Source organism: Scyliorhinus canicula, chromosome 13, assembly GCF_902713615.1.
Source record: "Scyliorhinus canicula chromosome 13, sScyCan1.1, whole genome shotgun sequence".
NCBI classification, from domain to species: domain Eukaryota; kingdom Metazoa; phylum Chordata; class Chondrichthyes; order Carcharhiniformes; family Scyliorhinidae; genus Scyliorhinus; species Scyliorhinus canicula.
In genome coordinates, this window is record NC_052158.1 from 45,941,794 (window position 1) to 45,959,466 (window position 17,673).

The following is a 17,673-nucleotide window of genomic DNA, read 5'->3' on the forward strand; positions in this document are numbered from 1 at the left end:
ATGTAACTCCCTGGAGATCGCAATGTGTGATAAATAAAACATTTCTAAAGTTTAATATATAAGTTGCCAGCAAAAGAAAATAGTGTTTTGTCAATAATATTTTTGTCTGATCACTTGACACAGTAAAAGTTTCAAAACATGAAATTTTGACCTGGCATGCTTTCAGCTATTTATTGGAAATTATCTGTCTCCATGGAGATTGTAACCCAAGAAAAGGCCCCCATTGCTACACAATCTAAAAGTCCCCGGAGGTCATGTTAGGACTCCTGCTCTTTCTGATTTATATTAACAACATCGACCTTGGTGAACTGGGCATAATTTCAAATTTTATAGACAATTGGATACTTAGAATCATTATGAACTGTGAGGAGAGTGAGGAACGTCAAGAGTCGAGAGACAGGATACAGGATGGTGAAATGGGTGGAGAAGTGGCAGAATAAATTTAATGGAATGACATATGAAGTGATTCATTTTGGTAGGAAGGACATAGTGAGACAAGATACAATAAAGTGTACAGAGCAGAGGGACCTGGGAGTATAAGTACATAAATCATTGAAGGTGGCAGGACAAGTTCAGAGAGTGGTTAATAAAGCAATTGGCATCCTGGGCTTTATCAATAGGGACGTGGAGAATTTTTAAAAAATTATGTTAAATCCGTGTAAAACACTGGTTCAGACCCAATTATAGAATGTACAGTGCAGAAGGAGGTCATTCGGCCCATCGAGTCTGCACCAGCCTAATTCTGGACACGGCATTTTAGGAAGGATGTGAAGGCATTAAAAAGAGTGCAGAGAAGATTCATGAGAATGGTTCCAGAAATGAGTAACTACATTTTCAAAGACAGATTGGAGACATTGGGACTGTTCTCCTTGGAAAAGAGATTTGATTTACGTTTTCAAAATCATAAGGGTTCTGGAATAGATAGGGAGAAATTGTTCCCGTCGATGATAAGATTGAGAATTAGCGGGAACAGATTTAAGGTAATTGGGAAAAGAATCAATGGAGACATGAGGAAAAACTGCTTCACACAGCAAGTGGTTAGGGTCTGGAATGTACTGTCTGAGAGTGTGGTGGAGGCAGGTTCACGTAGTAAGTGGTTAGGATCTGGAAAATACTGTCTGAGAATGGTGGGGCATGTTCACACAGCGAGTGGTTAGGATCTGTAATGCACTGTGTGGTGGAGTGTGACAAATGGACGATTTTAGGAATATTGGATCCTAAATATATATATTTTTTAATAATAGTTTCTCTACTTTTTAAAAAAAATTTAGAGTACTCAATTAATTTTTTCCAATTAAGGGACAATTTAGCGTGTTCAATCCATCTACCCTGCACATCTTTGGGTTGTGGGGGTGAGACCCACACAAACACGGGGGGAATGTGCAAACTCCACACGGACAGTGACCCAGAGCCAGGATCGAACCTGGGATCTCGGTGCCGTGAGACGGATTCTAAATATTGAGACAATCTAAGGGTTAAAAGACTGGGTGGCATGCTGGCACAGTGGTTAGCACTGCTGCCTCACTGTACCAGGGACCGGAGTTCGATTCCGACCTTGGGTGACTGTCTGTGTGGAATTTGCATGTTCTCCCCATGTCTACCTGGGTTTCCCCTGGGTGCCCCAGTTGCCTCCCTCAGTCTAAAGATGTGCAAGGCAAGTAGATTGGTCATGCTAAATTTCCTGAGTGTCAAAGCCTAGGTAGGGTAATGGGGAAAGGGCCTGGGAGTCGGCATGGTCGAGTGCTCTTTCAGAGGTTGGTTTTGATTCGATGGGTCAAATGGCCTCCTCCACTGCAGGCGCTCTATGATTCTATAATGTGTTTGACTGCAGTGGTCAAAGGATTCTGTTTTGTAAAGGCCTGGGATCTTCTAGGAGCCAGAGCTGAAACTGACCAAAGGAAAGTGGGGTTTCAGTCTGGGCTAATGCACTGTGGTTTGACTGGAGAAAGTCCCTGGGGAGTTGATGTACTTTCAGTCTGTAGAGTTCATTTGTTTTTCAGCTTGGGGTGACGATGGCATTGATGGATGCAATGCAGATAGGTCGTTTTGAATAAGGTTTTGGAGATAAAATATCTGTCTGACACGGAGTCCACAATTCTCTCACAGTATGATAGTCATAAAAGAGTAATAATAATTAAAGCAGAGCAGTCTTGCCTCGGGACAAGGAAGAAGCTTAAACACACAAGGTGAACCAGCATTTTGAAGATATTCAGCCAGAGTCTGAAAGGCTTTAACAGGAGCCAAATCTGTTATGTAAAGCAAGTATTAATCTATGCCCTGCTGATTTTAAAGTAGATTGAGTGATGTATGTTTCTTTTCTTGTTTAATGGGAAATTGAGTAGTGGTATTTAAGGGGTTTTTGGATGTGATGTTAAAGAGTTAAGATTGTATTCATAATAAAATTTTGTTTGGAATAAAAAATACCGAATCCCTATTTCTTCATTCAATTACTCCTGGAGCAAATTATCCCTTCCGCAGACTCTTGGGATTTCAGTCCAGTATCCTGGACACTGTTGGGGACTGCTCTGGGATCTTAACAAAATTGTTGACTTGTCTAGGATCTTAAGTATAATTCCTTGTTCAGCTTGGGGTTATTGAACAAAAAGACAGTGAGTGTGTGTGGAACGATTGGATTCTTTGAAAGTTTGAAATTTAAATAGGGAGTGACTGGAGATGGGTTTTTTTGTTGCAAAAAGTTTCTGACGTCAGGAAGCGATTACTCGGGATGGTTTACAAAGGGAGGCTAAAGCAAAACTTTTGGGTTTGGCAGAGAACCTTACCTAAAGGAGTGAGGAAGATAGAGATAATACAAGCCGCAGCTCAATATTTTAATTCACCAGAGGCACAGTATGAATCATTAGAATTGGCAAGAATTCAATTACAAATAGAAGTGAAGAAATTTGAAATAGAAGCAAAGGAAAATGAGAGATTGGCAATGGCAGAAGCAAAAGAAGAAGAAAGGACGGAAAATAAAAAAAGAGGACGGAAAAGGAAAAAGCAGGCTTTTCAAAAGGAAATCGAAAAGAGGAATCCTGAGGTAGAAATGGCAAAATTAGCGAAGGAAGGGATAGGAAACTGGCACTGCAAGGAGAGCATCAATTTAAAAGATTGAAGTTAAAGGCAGAAGCTGAGGAAGGTCTAGAGGAAGAACAAATACTTCCTGGTTAAAAGCTCAGTAGGGATATGTTTAAATATATTCAAACATTGTCAAACTTTGATCAGAAAGATGTGGAGACCTTTTTCATCTCATTCGAGAAAGTGGCTAAACAATTGAATTGGCAAAAACCATGTCGGTGGTATTGGTCAAACAAAGTTGGTAAGTAGAGTCAGTGAAATGTTTGCATCACTATCAGAGTAGGGATCTAGGGATTATGATGAGGTGAGGAAAACCATATAAAGTGCATTTGAACTAGTGCCAGAAGCATAGAAACAAAAGCTTAGAAATCTCATGTCAGTCATATACAGAATTCAAAAGAATTAAACAAAATAATTTTGATAGATGGATAAGAGCATTAAAAATATACCAAATGACGCTCTTGGGGAAATAATTATTTTGGAGGACTTTAAAGATTCACTTCCTGCAGTAGTGAGAACTCAAAAGGAAGAGCAAAGAGCTAAAACAGCTAGACAAGCCGCAGAAATGAAAGCATTGCTTGAAAACAGATTGAAAACATGCTTAAGAATGATATCATCAAAGTTGCAGTGATTGGAGCTCACCTATTTTGATCATACCAATGGAACACGATTGTGTGTGACTATAGAAAAGTCAACATCGTTACAAAGTTAGATTTGTATCCTACTCCTCGTTTGGAAGACTGTTGAAAAGATGTGAGAAATTAATTTTATTTCCAAACTTAAATTACTTAAAGGATACTGGCAAGTACCTTTATCTGACAGGGCAGAGGAAGTTTCAGCTTTTGTGATACCAAATGGTCTGCATCAGTTTAAAGTTCTGTAATTCGGAATGAAGAATGCACCAGCAACATTCCAAAGATTAACGAACAAGGTCATTCCTCGGCTAAACAATTCTGCAGTGTACATTGATGATTTAGTGGTGTTCAGTCAAACGTGGAAGGAACATTTGGAATATTGAAAGGAATTGTTCAATTGACTACAGGAGGTTGGATTGGTGGTGAACTTGGCTAAAACTGAATTTGCATAAGCTCGAGTCACATTCTTAGGCCGTATCATTGGTCATAGTCAGATGGCCCGACAGAACGTGAAAACGAAAGCTATTGGGGAGCTTCCAATATTATCAACGAGGATAGGAGTTCTGAGATTTCTGAGAACGAGTGGTTTCAATTGATAATTCAAACCAGATTTTAGCAGGAGGCTTGCTCCACCAACTGAAATTCTGAAAAAGCACAGAAAATTTGGATGTAAGCATGTCAAGGGGCATTAGACAATCAGAAAACTGTTAACCACTGCACCAGTGTTGACAACACCTAATTATGCGAAGCAATTTAAGGTGGCAATTGATGTGGATGTTGGTCCTGTACTGTTGCAGGAAGACGATAAAATAATAGAACTGCCTGTTGTTTATTTTTCTCAGAAACTAAATATTCATTAAAATAAATATTAGACCAAGCATGAAGGAGATAACAGGAAATCACATTTATCCTAAGTGTTAGATAGTACAACTTTCATGCACCACCCTCCCCAACTTAAGGCTTCCCAGCACTGAGTATACTTGTGGCACTATTTAGATATTCTACCTGACATGTGATGTAGTGCACGTTAATAATAATAATCGCTTATTGTCACAAGTAGGCTTCAGTGAAGTTATTGTGTAAAGCCCCTAGCCGCCACATTTTGGTGCCTGTTCGGTGAGGCTGGTACGGGAATTGAACCCACGCTGCTGCCTTGTTCTGCATTACAAGCCAGCTGTTTAAGTCCACTGTGTTAAACCAGCCCGTTAGGAATGTTCTTACCAAAATGTAAATAAGTACAACTGAAGATTCTAGCCAATCCAGCTTAAAATATGAGATACTGAAAACATCATGCGTTATTAGTATTCGAAAACAAGGATAGTTTGAGCAGCAGATCAGGTGGGGAATTAAACCTGTCATTGTTCCATCTGAGTAAAACTCACTTATTGCAGCAGCAATAAATGTTTGACAGAAATTTCTCATATGGGGATAGCATTCTTCATCCTCAGAGGCTTTCAAACTGAATCTATCTCTCCTCCCCTCTCACCACCTCCAGCATTATAAAGATAAAAGGAGTCAATAAAAAGATTTAAAAAAATAAAGATAAAAGGAACAGAGAGAAAATTTACCATTTTATTACTGCCATAAATGGAAAAAAGGCAGAGACTCCATAAAATATTCATGTAATTATTATATTAACAAAAACTACTGGAAAATACTGGACAATCTCAGCAGGTCTGACAGCATCTATGGAAAGAGAAGGGAGCTAACATTTTGAGTCTGGATGACTTAGTCAAAGCTTGATTATATTAAACTAGTTTAACCATTTATCTTGTTTCTGCGACATACTGGAATAAACTATTATCTGTGGGCCTGTAGCTTGCTGAAATGTTTTCTGGGCGTGGCCTGTAGACTAGAGTCATGAATATGACTGACTGTTGGTGCCTGAACACCCAAAATTCTTGAGTGTAATTTGAAGAGCCGTCTCAAGCAGGCGCAATCGGCAGAAACTCACCATTCACATTATTCCCATCTGGGGCCGTGGTCATTTCTGTGGTTGGTACCAGCTTCCTGGGTGATGTTTAATAAACCAGCATTAAAGATAATGAGTCGTCAATCTATGGTTGACGTAACTTAGAATTTAAATTCAATTTCAGCCAAATTATGCTCATAAAACTGACACAAACTGGTGTAAACTCTCGGCCACAACCTGTGCCCTTGTGATTCCTGTGTATTTGTCAAGGGTTTTTGCTGAAGCAAACATTTTAAAATATTGTGTACGACCAATTGAAACAGTTTTATTTTCGCAAGGGACATTGTGATCTGATTGACTTCATGATCAATGAAGTGTGTAAACATCGACAGAATAATTTCTTCACTCATTTTACATCTTTGTGTTTCAATAGATGGTGGGTGGGGTTTGTACAGGGAGCCCAAAGCCTGAGGAATTATTTGTGATTGACAATACTCCAGTACTCAGGGATGGAAGAGACTCTAGAGATTTGGAGGGGCGAGGCCATGGAGGAATTTGAAAACAAGTTGAAAAACCTCATTAAAACCAGCACTAAGCTATCCTGGGAAGAGTGGGTTATTCCTTGAGTTTTGTTCCTGATAGATTGTTTGAACTGTGTCTTAACAGTAGAACATCATGAGTGAATGGCAGCAGAATGGTTAATCAGCAGCACTGATTGAAGCCAATCCCATAAAATGTCCATTCCAGCTGACACCAGGGACTTTATCACCTTTCACAGCTTCAGGAACCCAGACACAAAGACAACACTGGCACCTGCAGCTCCAACTTGTTCAAACTTTAAATCAAACTTTCAGGCTGCCAGTTTACAAGGGGAAAAGCATCTGGACACAGCGTTGGAGCTGAACCTCTCAGAAACTGAATCTAATATAACAGAAATATTATAAGTTACTGTCAACCGTGGTTCAGTTAGCTCTCTCGTCTCTGAGTCAGAAGGTTGTGGGTTCAAGTCTAACTCCAGAGTCTTGAGCACTGAGTACTGATGGAGCACTGCACTGTCAGAGGTACCATCTTTCAGATCAGTTAAAGCAAGGCCCTGTTTGCCCTCTCAGGGAATGTAAAAGATCCCATAACACTACATTGTATAAGAGCAGGGGAGTTATCCCTGATGTCCTGGTCAATATAGATTCTGCAATCAACATCACAAAAACAGATGATATGGTCATTATCACATTGCTGTTTGTGGGAGCTGGCTGTGCAATAATTTACTGCCATATTTTCTACATTAACACAGTGACTTCACCAGAGAGCATTTCATTGGCTGTAAAGTGCTTTTAGACCGTGTGAGTTTGTGAAGTTGATATAAAGTGCAAGATTTTCTTTCTAGAAAACGTTATATTTTCCGTGAACTGGAAATTCTAAACCCATTGATGGAGAAAGTATACCAGCCACAGTGACATTGACCAACTTGCCGGAATTCTCCGCCATCTGGATGTTTTGTTCCCACAGCAGCCTACCCCCGCCCACGGGTTTCCCCAGTGGTGTGGGTGGTTACAATGGGAAATCATAACTGACAAGTGGCGGGAACAGAGAGTCCTGCCACCAGTAAATGGCACACTGCCGGGAAACACACAGCTGGGGAACCGGAGAATTCAGCCCATTGTGTACAGGACTCTCGGCTCCTGAGTGGTTCAGCCTGTGGGAACACACCATGCTGACAAAACAGGGAGAATTTCTAAAAAGCAAATTTATTGTGAGTTATAAATCTGTACAGATTGATGAAACAGCAGACAAACTCAATATTCAGGTTACATCAAACTTCAAATCAACCAAAACAACAAAGAATTTGAAAGTGACTCAAGATCTTTCCCAGATCATGAAAATGAATTTGGAAGAGTTTTAAAGAGTTCAGGTTTGTAGAGACTCACCCCCACCCCCTCACCATACTCAGGATGGTAGTCCTCCCAGACAGGAGAGTACAAACATTACCCATGATATTTGTCAAACACCCATCACCACCTGAAGAGAATCTGTCTGTAATTCACGTCACCAACTAAAGCAGGGTCCGACTCTACCCCAAGCCCACTTCTTAGAGCTGGCACACGTTATTAATACACACATATCAAGGGAACCTCTCTCAGAATACTATAGACAGAAGTTTCTTTAAAATGCCAACAACTCTCTGATCGCTTTATTAAAGAACTCACACTGATAGGGTTTGTCCCCTGTGTCACCGCATTGATGGACCAGGAGGTACACTGTCTGTGTGAAAGCCTGGTCACACACTTCGCGTGTGAATTATTTCTCTCTAGTTTGAATCTGCTCGTGCTTCAGGAGAGCGGAGGGGGTGAAAGTCTTGTCACAAAATTGCATCTGAAGAATTTCTCTCCTTTGTAAATCATCTGATGTTGCAGAAGAGTTGAAGACATCACAAAATCTTTTTTGGAAATCCCACGCTTGAAGGGATGGATGGATGGATGGATCCTGCATGGATTCTCTGATGAAGTTCAATGAGCTTGTGATGTCTCTATCACACACTTCACACTGGAAGATCTTTTCCTCATTGTGGATGTGTTAGTGTTTAGTGGTGGATGTGCTTACGAATATTTGGTTGCACACTTCACACTTGGCCATCTCCCCAGTGTGAACGGATGGGTGATTCACCAGGGTCAATAATCGTCCAAATGGACTTCCGGTGGCGTGGGCGAGCAGGGCGGCCGCAGCGAGAAGAGCTCCCGCCGGTGGCCACGATTCGCGGCGATTTCAGGGAAATCCTCGCGCCTTCACGCACCCCTGACTATCGTCGGCCTTTGGGGGCGTCACGAGTAGCCAGCGAATTAAAAACCGGCGAAGAACCCCGCGCGGGTGTCGGGGGCTGCGGCGCTGGGCCCAGCGCGGCGTGGAGGTCGGAGCAGCGCAGGCGGAGCTCCGAGGAGGCCGAGGCGGCAGGCCCGAGGCCAGGGCACGATGTAGGTAGGGTGTCCCACATCGGATGGCTCCCACCTAGGATGAAGAAAGAAAGCTGAAGTCCGGTCCCAGGGGAGCTCTGGGGGCATGCAGAGGAGAAAGAAAGAAGGTTTAAGGAAGTTTAGTGAGAGTTTTTTTTTCTCTCCCCTTTTTTCAAAAAAAAGAATAATTCAGATTGATGAAGGACAGGAGGGTGAAAGGGGAGAGAGGAGAAAAGAAAGAAAATAAAAAACAATAAGCCGCTAAAGGATGCGAAGAGCAGCGTCGAAGAAAGGAGAAAACGCGGGTTCGCCGCTGAAGGAGAAGACGAGCAAAAGTGCTGACAGGATGGCGGAATCCGAGGTGAGAGAGCAGGGCAAGAAGATGAAGGAAGTGGAGGAGGCCGTGTCACGACACAGCGACCAGGTCACCTCGATGGGGGACGAGCTGCGGAGGGTGGTTGAGGTTAACAGAGGACTCCGCGCAAAGCTTGAAGACTTGGAGAACCGCTCAAGGCGGCACAATTTGAGAATTGTGGGCTTTCCCGCAGGGACAGAGGGCCCAAGGCCAACACAATACTTTGCCAAGAAGTTGGCGGAGCTGATGGGGGAGGGTGAGAACCCCTCCCGGTATGAGCTAGACCGAGCTCATCGGTCATTAAGGCCGAAGCCCAAAGTGAACGAGCCGCCAAGGGCAGTAATTATCTGCTTCCATAAGTTTTGCATGAAGGAAAAGGTATGAAGCTGGGTGAAGCAGAAGCGGGAGGTGCTGTGAGATGGTACTGCGGTTCGGATCTACCAGAACTTGATGGTGGAGTTGGCAAAAAGACGAGCGGCGTTTGGGCGAGTGAAGACGGCATTGTACAAGAAGGGGGTGCGATTTGGTATGGTGTACCTGGCGAAGTTGAGGGTAACGTATAACGCCAAAGACTTTTATTTTGAGACAGCGGATGCGGCTGAGGCGTTCGTGAAGGCAGAAGGCTTGGGACAGACATGAAGAGCGGAGCTGGAAGAGAGACTGTGGACTGTGTTTGAGCAGCTGGAAAATGTATAAATGTTACAACTTTCTTTTTACGGATTTGTATTGTAATTTACTTCTCTTTTCATTGTTACAGAGTTCAAGTTAATGGTGGGTTGATGGGCGCTCAGTGTTGCGACGGTTAAATGTTATGTTAGTGAATTGTATGGGTTGGATTGTTGGGTTTGTTTTGTTGTTTCTTTCTCTGGGACTGGGTGGAAGGGGACGATATGTCTTGGCGGGCGGAGCCACTTGCGCTAGCTAACTAAAGTGAGCTAGTGAACGGAGGTGAGGTGAGAGGAGGGCTGCGGATGTTGGAGCCTGGATGGCAGGCTTCAATGGGCCTACGAGGCAACGAGGGGGGGGAGGGATTGATGTTGGGAGATGTTGTTTCAGGGGAAAATGTAGGGGGGGTTCTTGGGAGGGGGAGGAAAGGGTTAGATGTTAACAATGGACAGGGGCGTGTCAGGCTTATGGGACAGGGCCCGGTGGTATGTTGATGGTGGATATGAAAGGTGGGGGGGGGGTGAGAGACCCCCAGTAAGGATAGTCACATGGAAAGTGAGAGGGCTAGGAGGTCCGGTCAAGAGGTCAAGGGTGCTTGCGCATCTTAAAAGTTTGAAAGCCGATGTGGCAATGCTGCAGGAGACTCACTTGAGGGTGAAGGACCAAGTGAGACTTAAAAAGGGCTGGGTTAGCCAAGTGTTTCACTCTGGATTTGATGGAAGGACTCGAGGGGTAGCAGTGTTGGCCAGCAAAAGGGTACGCTTCCAGATGGAGAAGGTGGTGACAGATCAGGGGGGTAGATATGTGACTGTGGCCGGGACGCTGGACGGGAGATTAGTGGCGCTGGTAAGTGTATACGGTCCCAACTGGGATGATGTGGGATTCGCGAAGAAGGTGTTTGGGGCCATTCCCGACTTGGACACACATCAGCTGATTGTGTGGCTAATGGTGGAAATGGGAGGGGTGGACCCTTGGAGGTTCCTGCACCCAAGGGAACGGGAGTACTCGTTTTTCTCAGCAGTCCATAGGGTATACTCGCGGATCGACTTTTTTGTGGTGAGAAAGGCTTTGCTGACTGGAGTCAAGGGGTCGGAATATTCTGCAATTGCAGTGCCAGATCACGCTCCGCATTGGGTGGATATGGTGCTGCAGAAGGGGGTAGTGCAGAGACCGGGATGGAAACTGGATGGCTTTTGGGAAACCAATTGCTCTGTGAGAAAATTGAAAAGGTAATTAAGGAATATGTAGGTTTCAACTGTACGGGTAAGGTGACAAAGGCAGTCGTCTGGGAGACTCTAAAGGGTGAGGGGTGAGGTAATTTTGTTTCAGGCCAGGGTGGACAAAGAGAAGCGGTTGGAGCAGCAGAGGGGAATAGATGAGATGTTGGAGGTAGATAGGAGTTATGCAGAAGATGGGAACCCAGCGAAGCTGAAAAAGAGGAAGGAACGACAGGTGAGCTTCGACCGACTGTCCACCAGGAAGGCGGAGCGCCAACTGAGACGAGCAAGGGGTGCAGTTTATGAACTTGGAGATAACAGGTTAGCAGGAGGGAGGCAGCGGCAAGGGAAATTCTTCAGGTAAGGGGTAGGGCAGGGAAGTTGGTGGTGGCTCCGGAGCTGATTAACAAGGTTTTTGAGGAGTTTTACAAGCGGTTGTACAGGTCAAAGCCATCCGTGGGACAAGACAGGGATGTCCTATGTCCCCCCTGCTGTTTGCACTTGTGATTGAGCCGTTGGCCATCGCATTAAGTTCGGGAGCATGGAAATGAATAGTTTGGGGGGGGGGATAGAGCATAGGGTGTCCTTATATGCCGACGACTTGCTGCTGTATGTGTCGGAACCTAGTGCGTTGATAGGAGGAATATTGGAGCTACTGCGAGTATTTGGGTCTTTCTCGGGGTACAAGCTGAACCTGGACAAGAGTGAGTATTTTGTGGTGTCTCGGCCGGGGGTGGGGGCAGGAGTGGGGGGGCTGCCATTCCGTAGGGCAGGAACTCACTTTAGGTATCTGGGGATGCAGGTTGCCCGGGAGTGGGGGAGGCTTCGCAGGTACAACATGACTAGTTTGGTGGGGAGAGTGAAAGCCGATCTGGCAAGATGGGATGGTCTCCCTCTGTCACTGGCGAGTCGGGTACAGGCGGTTAAAATTAATGTGTTGCCGCGATTTCTGTTTATTTTTCAATGCCTAACGATTTTCCTGCCAAAGTCTTTTTTCAGGGAGATTGAGGGAAGGGTTACCTCGTTCATATGGGGAGGGAAGGTGGCCAGAGTGAGGAAGGTGCTGCTACAGAGGGGAAGGCAGGCAGGGGGTTTGGGTCTCCCGAACCTGATGTACTACTACTGGGCGGAGAGGGGTTGATTCCCAGTGGGTCAGAATGGAGGAGAGTTTGTGCAGGGGGTCGAGGCTGAAAGCAGTAGCAACGGCGACGCTCCAGATAGCTCCGGGGAAATACTCAGGGAGTCCGGTAACAATAGCTTCATTGAAAAGCTGGAGGCAGTTTCGCCAACACTTCGGGTTGGGGGCAGGTCAAGGGAAATGCTGATTCGGGGGAACCACAGATTTGTCCAGGGAGGTGGGATGGAAGTTTTCAGAAAGGGGAAGAGAAGGGGATTAAGACGCTAAAAGATTTGTTTCTTGGGGACGGTTTGCAGGATTGAGGGAGCTGGAAGCGAAGTATGGGCTGGAGCAGGGAGAAGTGTTTAGGTATATGCAGGTTCGGGACTTTGCCAGGAAGGAGATAGAGTTTCCCGGAGGAACCAGCCTCCACATTGCTGGAGGAGGTGCTGACGACAAGGGGACTGGAGGAGGGGGCACCGTCAGTGGTGTACGGAGCTATTTTGGAAGAGGATAAGGCACCACTGCAAGGGATCAAAGCAAAGTGGGAGGAAGAGTTGGGAGAGGTTATGGAGGAGGGGGTCTGGTGTGAGGTGCTCCGGAGAGTGAATGCCTCCACCTCGTGTGCGAGGTTGGGGCTGATACAGCTGAAGGTGGTATATAGAGAGCACCTCACGAGGGCGAGGATGAGCCGATTTTTTGAAGAAGTAGAAGATGTGTGAAAATTGCCGGGTGGGGGGGCCTGATCACGTTCATATGTTTTGGTCCTGTCCAAAGCTAGGGGAGTACTGGAAGGAGGTTTTTTGGGTAATTTCCAAGGTAGTGTGCGTGAAACTAGACCCGGGTCCCCAGGAGGCCATATTCGGGGTGTCGGACCAGCCAGGGTTGGAAACGGGTGCGGAGGCAGATATCATAGCCTTCGCCTCGTTGATCGCCCGAAGGCGGATCCTGCTGGGGTGGAGAGCAGCCTCTCCACCCTGTGCCCTGGCGTGGCGGGCGGACCTGTTGGAATTCTTGACTCTTGAGAAGGTTAAGTTCGAACTGAGGGGGAGCTCGGAGGTGTTCTCGAAGTCATGGGCACTGTTCATTATCCACTTTCAAGAACTGGATAACATCGAACATTAGTTGGGGGGGGGGGGCGGGGATGCTTGGTGGGAGGGGGGCTGTGTATATTAAGGATGATTATGGGTAATCCCTGATTCCTTTTTGTCATTTGTTTATGTAAACATGCGGGCTGATGTTTGGGGGTTGGTGGGAGGATGGGATCGTTGTTATTGTTATGGGGATTGACATATTTGTTGCTGATTATTGTTTGTTGTTGGTGGGTGGAAATTCGGGAGAAAATATGAAAAAGGAGAATAAAATTATTTTTTTTTAAAATAATCGTTCAAATGTCCTGTTACCCTCACATTTGAATGGTTTATCCCCCGAGTGAATGCGTTGATGATTCAGGAGCATTGATGAGTTTGTGAAGGCTTTGTCACACACCTCATACTTGGAACAGTTTCTCCCCAGTGTGCACACGTTGATGCCTTCGAAAGAGAGATGAATGTGAGAATGATTTCTCACACGCCTCACACGTAAAAGGTTTCTCCCGTGTGAACGTATCGATCATACATCAGGCCCAATGATTGTGCAAAGCATTTGTCACACATCTCACACTTGAACAGCTTTTCCCCGGTGTGAATACGTCGGTGTTTCACAAGTGTTGATGAATGTGCGAAGGTTTGATCGCAGACCTCACACTTCAACGGTTTCTCTTCCATGAAGCTGCCCTTGTGTTTTCAATTCTGTAATACATGTTACTTGTGTGCTAGAAAGAGACTGTATGAGCCTGTAGAGCCCTCCGTACCCTTGAACTGCCTCTTATCTGTAGGAATGAGTCAGTGGTTCATAAGACTCGATGAATGATTGAAGCTGTCCCCACTCTTGGAGCCCAATCACACTTCTTCCCAGCCTCACGTTGACCGATTGTAAGAATGATTTGTTGCACATCTCATGCATCAATGGTTCTCCTCTGTGTGAATCATCCGGTGCCTCAGGAGAATAGAAGAGCGAGTGAACGCCTTGTTACAAACCTCACACCTAAAGGGTTTCTCCCCCGTGTGCATCCTCTGGTGTATCAGTAGGGCTGAAGACATGGCAAAAGCTTTATCACAAACCTCACACATAAACGGTTTCTCTCCAGTGTGAATGCGTTGGTGGCTGCGGAGGCTTGATGACTGAGAGAATGATTTGTCACACACCTCACACGTGAACGGTTTCTCCCCCGTGTGGATCCTTTGATGAACCAAGAGTTTCGCTAACTGCCTGAAGGCTTTGTCACACACCCCACATTTGAACGGTCTCTCCCCAGTGTGAATGCTTTGGTGGACACGCAGCTCTGTTGACCGTGAGAATGATTTGTCACATACCTCACATGTGAATGGTTTCTCCCCCGTGTGAATGCGTTGGTGGTTGTGGAGGCTCGGTGACTGCGTGAAAGCCTTTCCACATGTCTTACACTTGAACGGTCGCTCCCCAGTGTGAATGCGTTTGTGCACACAGAGGTTCCGGGACCGTGAGAACGATTTGCCGCACACATCACATTTGAACAGCTTCTTCCCGGTGTGGATTGTCTGATGGAACAGCAGCTTCGATAAATGCGAGAATGATTTGTCACACACCTCACATTTGAATGGTTTCTTCCCTGTGTGAATCTGTTGGTGGACACGGAGGTTCGAAGACTGCGAGAATGATTTATTGCACACCTCACACGTGAATGGTTTCTCTCCTGTGTGAATGCGTTGGTGTGTGCGGAGGGTCGATGATTCTAAGAAAGGTTTGCCGCACACTTCACACTTGAATGGTTTCGCCCTGTTGTCAATGCTTCGGTGCACACAAATGTCCAGTGACTGCGATTTGTCACTCACCTTGCCGGTGAATCGTTTCTCCCTGATGTGAATGCGTTGGTGATTCAGGAGGTGTGATGACTGCAAAAATGATTTGTCACACACCTCACATGTGAATGGTCTCTCCCCTGTGTGAACACGTTGGTGTACCCGGAGGGCCGAGGACCATGAGAATGTCTTGTGGCATACCTCGCATGTGAATGGTCTCTCTCCTTGGTGAATGCGTTGGTGTGTGCAGAGGTTCGATAACCTTGAGAAAGACTTATTGCATACCTTGCATGTGAATGGTTTCTCACCGGTGTGAATCCTCTGATGCTCCAGTAGATGCGATGACTGAGAGAAAGATTTGTCACACACCTTGCACGTAAATCGCTTCTCTGCCGTGTGAATCTTCTGGTGTCTCAGGAGTTTAATAGTGCCCACAAAAGCTTTATTGCACACCTCACATTTCAATTGTTTCTCTTCCATGTGGCTGCCCTTGTCTTGGCACTGGTTGTTACGATTCACCTTGTGTGCAAGGAAACCTTATGAGTCATTGGACCCCTCTTCACACACCTGAAACTTGAAAAGCCTCTCACCTGTAGGAATGAGTCAGTGGTTCATGAGGCTCGATCAATGGTTGAAGCTCTCACTGGACTAGGAACTCACTCACACTTCTTCCCAGCCTCACTCTGACCGACTGCCCACAGCCGAACCTTCAGAAAGGTTGGTTCTGATGGAAGGTTCCACACCACTGACAAGTTTCAGATCTGATGATATGTCAAAGCTCCCCGACCCGACCAATTTCCAGATGATGGTTTCATTGCCCAACCTTCTCTGTGTTGACCAATGCTGTGAAGGGACTGGATGGCTAATCACAGTTGTGTAACTGTTCCTTGGGTGATGGTCAGGATCTATCTGCAGTGTCTATCCGCTCTGTATTCTCTGGTGTAGTACGGTGCAATCGTTCTGTAAAACAGGAAAAGGAAACATCAATTCCTCCAATTGCCTCTCTTCCTTTACTAAAGGGGCTGACTCCTCGGTTCGAGATTGTTCCACAGTGTGTGCCAGTCTGCTGTTCCCCCGTGTGGGGATCAAATGCAAGTATTTTCTTTTTCCTCACTTGTCTGTCACACACCCTCTTTTTCCAGTTGGGATACTGGATAGTGACCAGGAGCAGAAAAATGAGACTACTCTCTTTCCCCTGCCCAGATCTCCATCTTCCCAGGACAATGGAAAAGATCATCGGGCAAAATAGAAAATGGGCTAACAAGTCACGATGAACTCGATTTATGCTGGCGAAGGCTAGTTTTACCCTTGGAGTATGTGTTTAATATAAAAATACTCAGCAATGGCGATTTTGAAATTTTCTCGTATTCCCAAATAAATTGAAGAAAAATACACTAGACATGAAGTGCTGGAAGCTCAGGAAAATATTGCTTCAGTGTCGCTGATTAAAGGGTTCTGGATTATCCTGGGAAATTAGATACACTGCACTCACTCAGACTGTACATCCCAAATTCAGCTCACACACAGCACTGGACAAAACTATCAAATCCAAACCCAGGCTTTTAGGAAAGGCCGAGGCCTTCAGGTAAAATCTTTAAAGACTTTAAAATACACTTCAACAAATGTGTCTCTGCCCCTCCCAGATAATTACACCTCACCTTCTCATATTCAGCAATGACCCATCAACAAAACCCAGTCTGTAAATCAGAAGGGAAATGTTTCCAATAAACACCCTCAATATCCAACACACAGCCAATCAAACAGCTCAGCACAAAGCACCGAGTAAACAGGTCTCTGAGCTGGATCTTCTCACACAGCATAAGAGGCATTTCCACAGCTGATTACCCACAGGATAGTCAGACTGCCTGAACATTAGTGTGGATATTGTGCAATGTAATGATTGTAAATTGTGCTCCTTCACTCACCATCTCCTGACTTGGTTTTGAGTCCCTACAGGAAGTGAAGCAGCTGTGGTAGAGGAAGAGGAGAGAATGGGCAGAGTGGGTGGGCTCTCTGATTGACGTCTCTCACAGACAATCCAAATATTTCTGCAGTAACAGGAGTTTCCTGAAGTTTGGGAAACTGACCGGGGAAACAGAGGCGACTTTGAGCAGCAGCTCAGGTGGGGATTTAAACCGGTCATTGTTCCATCTGAATAAAATCTCACTTATTGCAGCTGCTGTCTCAGTTCCCCTGGTAAACATTTGACAGAGATTTCTAATGTGGGAACAGCATTCTTCACCCTCGGAGGCTTCCAAACTGACATCAGTGTGGGATGTGTAACCTCGGATGTGTTTGACATCAGATCAGAAAAGGCATCCAAGGCAGCAGTGACGTCCAGAAGTGGAATCACCACATGCACATAGAGATAGGAGAGTGGGGCATATGTGGGAGAGACACAGCAGACAGAAGAGCAGCAGAGAGAGTACAGGCTGGTGGCCTGGGTGGGAGAGGCAGAGGGGGAGGGGGAGGTAGCTGGGAGAGGCCTCTGGGGTGACAATCCCCCCAGAACAACCAATCAGTAGCTCCGCTCTGCTGCCCTCTGATGGATGCTTGACTTCACGCGAACACCTCGGGTCTCTTCCACAAGTATACCTTCAAATTACGCTGACTGCACTGCACGTATGCAAATCTCCCCGGAACAGCCAATAAGTATATCCGCTCTGCTGCCCTCTGCTGGATAGGATGCTTTCATGGTGCATCTGTAAAAGTTGGTAAGGGTTAATGTGGACATGTCGCATTTCCTTAGTTTCCTGAGGAAGTATAGGCGCTGTTATGCTTTCCTGGTGGTAGCGTCGACGTGAGTGGACCAGGAGAGATTTTTGGTGATGTGCACCCCTAGAAATTTGAAACTACTAACCATCTCCACCTA

At 45.6% G+C, this 17,673-nt stretch overlaps 3 protein-coding genes across 5 annotated transcripts in view; 1 reads left to right on the forward strand and 2 right to left on the reverse strand.

Moving 5' to 3' along the window:
- LOC119975587 overlaps positions 1-17,673 on the reverse strand; it is a 639,245-nt gene that overhangs the window by 418,082 nt on the left and 203,490 nt on the right. The window lies entirely within an intron of this gene.
- The window catches only part of LOC119976646 (zinc finger protein 2-like), a 482,048-nt gene that overhangs the window by 43,783 nt on the left and 420,592 nt on the right, over positions 1-17,673 (forward strand). The gene's annotated exons all lie outside the window — the stretch shown is intronic.
- LOC119976666 (zinc finger protein 271-like) lies at positions 7,349-16,744 on the reverse strand. Of its 3 annotated transcripts, none has more exons than XR_005462956.1 (3): positions 16,727-16,744; positions 13,332-15,761; positions 7,349-8,622 (listed from the first exon to the last, which is right to left on the reverse strand). XR_005462956.1 is itself a non-coding variant. In XM_038817343.1 (2 exons), the coding sequence occupies exon 2, from the start codon at positions 15,279-15,281 to the stop codon at positions 13,926-13,928; it is 1,356 nt and encodes a 451-aa protein (XP_038673271.1). In that variant the 5' UTR covers positions 15,282-15,761; positions 16,460-16,567; the 3' UTR covers positions 13,186-13,925. The 3 variants fall into 3 exon arrangements, 1 of the variants encoding a protein (XP_038673271.1); XR_005462957.1 differs by lacking the exon at positions 7,349-8,622 and adding an exon at positions 8,647-8,665; XM_038817343.1 differs by lacking the exons at positions 7,349-8,622; positions 16,727-16,744 and adding an exon at positions 16,460-16,567 and having other exon boundaries at positions 13,186-15,761.

Excerpts from the sequence above, each read along its gene's own strand:
- LOC119976666 (XM_038817343.1), bottom strand. The coding sequence starts at position 15,281 with ATGGAAGAGAAACAATTGAAATGTGAGGTGTGCAATAAAGCTTTTGTG.